The sequence below is a fragment of the Oryzias melastigma genome, linkage group LG12 (assembly GCF_002922805.2).
Source record: "Oryzias melastigma strain HK-1 linkage group LG12, ASM292280v2, whole genome shotgun sequence".
Lineage (NCBI taxonomy): Eukaryota > Metazoa > Chordata > Actinopteri > Beloniformes > Adrianichthyidae > Oryzias > Oryzias melastigma.
Window position 1 is genome coordinate 17,312,679 of NC_050523.1, and position 3,049 is coordinate 17,315,727.

Below are 3,049 nucleotides of genomic sequence, written 5' to 3' on the forward strand. Positions count from 1 at the left end.
TCATGATGGAGGACATATACAGAAAAAATGAAAAAGTGAAGCCTAAATATACATCTCTGAGTATTTCTTGATTCAAATCATTGTGAATCAGGACCAGATTTATATTTTCAAATGTCAAAAATGGCATTGCAGTGCAGCAGAAGCTATAATTGACAGGTCACAAACTCCCTGCTCCATTTGCAGACAAATAGATCCGTGTACGTCTTCCTTTTCCTCATCTGAGTTGACATCAGGCTCTAAACTGTATGGCTGGAAACCTCCAAGATTGCTCGCCATTTTGATGCACTGGTAATGTTAGGTTAGAGCTGTGAGTGGCTGTAATCTAGTGGAGAGAGAGTGTAAACAAAGGGATGATGGGAAATTGGAGCAGGTTTACTCCATAGCGATAGTCCCACTTTGGAGAAATTTTGTTATAGAAAACAACATAGTTTTTTTTAATTTAGTATAAAAAATCATAAATAAAAGACCAACTGGAAAGATTTTACAACAGATAGATAGATGAGACTTTAATACTTAAAGGTGTTTTTCAAATTGAAGCATCATGTTCTCTCCTGTAAGACAAACACTGATCCCTCTACTGGCAGGAGGACTCTCATCTACTTCAGTGTGACAGACGGACGGACAGAGACAGAGAAGGAGCTCTGTTTGGATTGTAAACAAACTGGCTTCACAGATAATACACACAACAGAGGAGCCAAAGTTACGGAACATTTCTGTTTATCTTTCCCTTGTGGCCCCTTAGCCCTGAACAGACCTCCACATGGGACTGCGTGCGAGCGTGTGTGGGGGCAGACTGACACGACTGATCTGATGAGAGGGAATTAATAATGCGAATCCCTCAGACTCCACAGCGAGGGGCGGAAACTTTGTGCCACTTTGGGTGGTTTGCTAGGAGTGATTTTAGTTTTTTTTTATTTGTTTGTTTGGTTTTTTTGGTGATGGTGAATTTTTGCAAAATATTTCAAAGCGCTTTGTGTGACTTCAGTGATAATTGTGTGAGTGTACCTGTCAGTGCACACCTGTCTCCGGGTGGCAGCTTCACATGGCATGCTACATGTCAGCAGTTGCTTTGGATGCTTTGGCCCTATATAGGATCAAAAAATCAACATGCATACACTTCTGCTTCCAGTTTAAACACAAAATAAATCTATAGATAGTATTTAAATAGAGAATAAATTGAATAACGACCTGTGGGAGGCCAGCAGCTGTAGTAATGTTTAGGACTTTGCAAACAGAGCTCTAGTAAAGCTGCTGCATCATGATTTAAGGCTCTTTTTTAAGCAGACGTAAGAATTTCAAACTTGCAAAAACAAAAACATCTACACTGTTATGACTATTAAATTATCAGAGGATGACAATCTGTGTTTGTGTGTCTATTATGTTGAAAAAAATCCCAGTTGTTTTGATTTTCATAAATAAATCAGTAAAAACAAAATAGAGGACACTAAACTGGCTTTAAAAACTATTTTTTTTGGAGCTGAACTTTAAATAAACTGGCATTGAGGCAACCAATGGTCCTATCTTCTCTACCATCTTCACAGACCAGTCAGGCGCCAACTTTAAAAAGATCTTTGAGGATTCTCAGCAACCCGGTTCTGATTTCCCAGACCTTTCCATTCCTGTTGAAGCTGCACCAAATGCTCACTTTTGAGTGTTTAATCCTCCCGATTTTTGTTATCTACTTCAGACTCTGTGAAAACACCTCCCTTTTGATTTTTTTGCCCCTTCTCACAAATAAAATAATTAGTTAGTTTGTGGAGCTGATTCGGTCTTTGTGTGTCTTCCAGGTTGTCGTTCCTGCCTAATCGGAGTTACAGCGACAACGGTCGGACGATCCTCCGCAACGAGCAGGAATCCCAGGATTCTTTGGGAGCGCTATGAGGCTGACTTTTCGGGGGAAAGATCTGATGTCTGAGCGTCAAACCTATTAGCTCACTGATCCCCACAGACGGCTCTGGGATTGTGTATTTCCTGGAAACAAAACTCTCTCATCTATCATCATCCTGGTCCTTATAAAGATCTGATGATTGGTGTTATTGTTCATCATCAGGTCTGGACTTTTTTGGACAAAAAATACAATTAAGGCCAGCAGGAGAGGATCTTTAGTATTATTAATCAAATATTTACAAAGATTAAGGGCATGTCTGCTTTTATTCTAACTCACAGGTCACAGATTGAAGTCATCCTGAGAAGAACTCTGACATGAACAGAAACCTTCTGCTTCTCACCCGTTAAACTTTATTATTCGTTGATGTTTGATATGTTCATAAAGTACAACAGTTGGTCCAACACTTGTCTGCTTTTTTTCCATTAAAACGTTTCATTGATGATACCGCTGTGTGTTTATTATAAATGTCTGCTTTCTTAAGGAGACTGCACAACAAAACTTGTTGAAACTCGTCTATGATAAATCCTCATGAGGGCTGGGCGCTTCATAAACTCTGACAGATTCTGTTTGCTTTTAAACAAACAGGCTTGGATAATAAATAGAAAAATGCATTAAAAATTAAAACAAAGTTGGAGAACAGAAACCAACAAAGTGTTTTGCAGTTATTTTTGTTATAAGATGTTTTGTCAGATGTCACAAATATCTTTTGTTTTTCAGGTTCTTATTGCTGTTGTACAGAGTCTCTTTTCTTAATGCTAGTTCTTTATTTGGGGGGAAAGTAAAAAAACTGCAACAAAAGCAATTATCAAAAATCACCTGAACAGTAAAGGCTGGTTTGAAGGAGGACTCATGTTATAAAGCACAAGCATTAGACTGAAAATCATCTTAAACCACTTGAAAAAGGTGAAAAACATGAACTTGGAAAAAGCAGGAGTGAAGTCAAGTTTGAGATGGCACTCACAAAACTCAGAAATAAAGTCATGGGTTTCTGAAAAAATTACAAAGTAAGCAAAAAGCCAAAAGGAAACTGTGACAGATATGTTATTTTTTACATGTGAAATTGCTTTTAGCTTTCTATCCAGCAGATGGCAGTAAAGTTTCAAAAATAACCAACAGACTATCAATTGTTTTATTTAGTTTTTTTTTTTTTTTTTTTTTTTT

The 3,049-nt window shown here is 37.7% G+C and overlaps 1 protein-coding gene across 1 annotated transcript in view; it reads left to right on the forward strand.

Moving 5' to 3' along the window:
• Positions 1–2,330, forward strand: part of si:dkey-247m21.3 (5-hydroxytryptamine receptor 4) — a 61,904-nt gene extending 59,574 nt beyond the window's left edge. Inside the window, exon 7 of the mRNA XM_024299383.1 lies at positions 1,788–2,330. Coding sequence (XP_024155151.1) covers positions 1,788–1,881 — 94 coding nt within the window. The 3' untranslated portion in view covers positions 1,882–2,330. The remainder of the gene's footprint in view (positions 1–1,787) is intronic.
• The last annotated feature ends 719 nt before the right edge of the window (positions 2,331–3,049 follow it).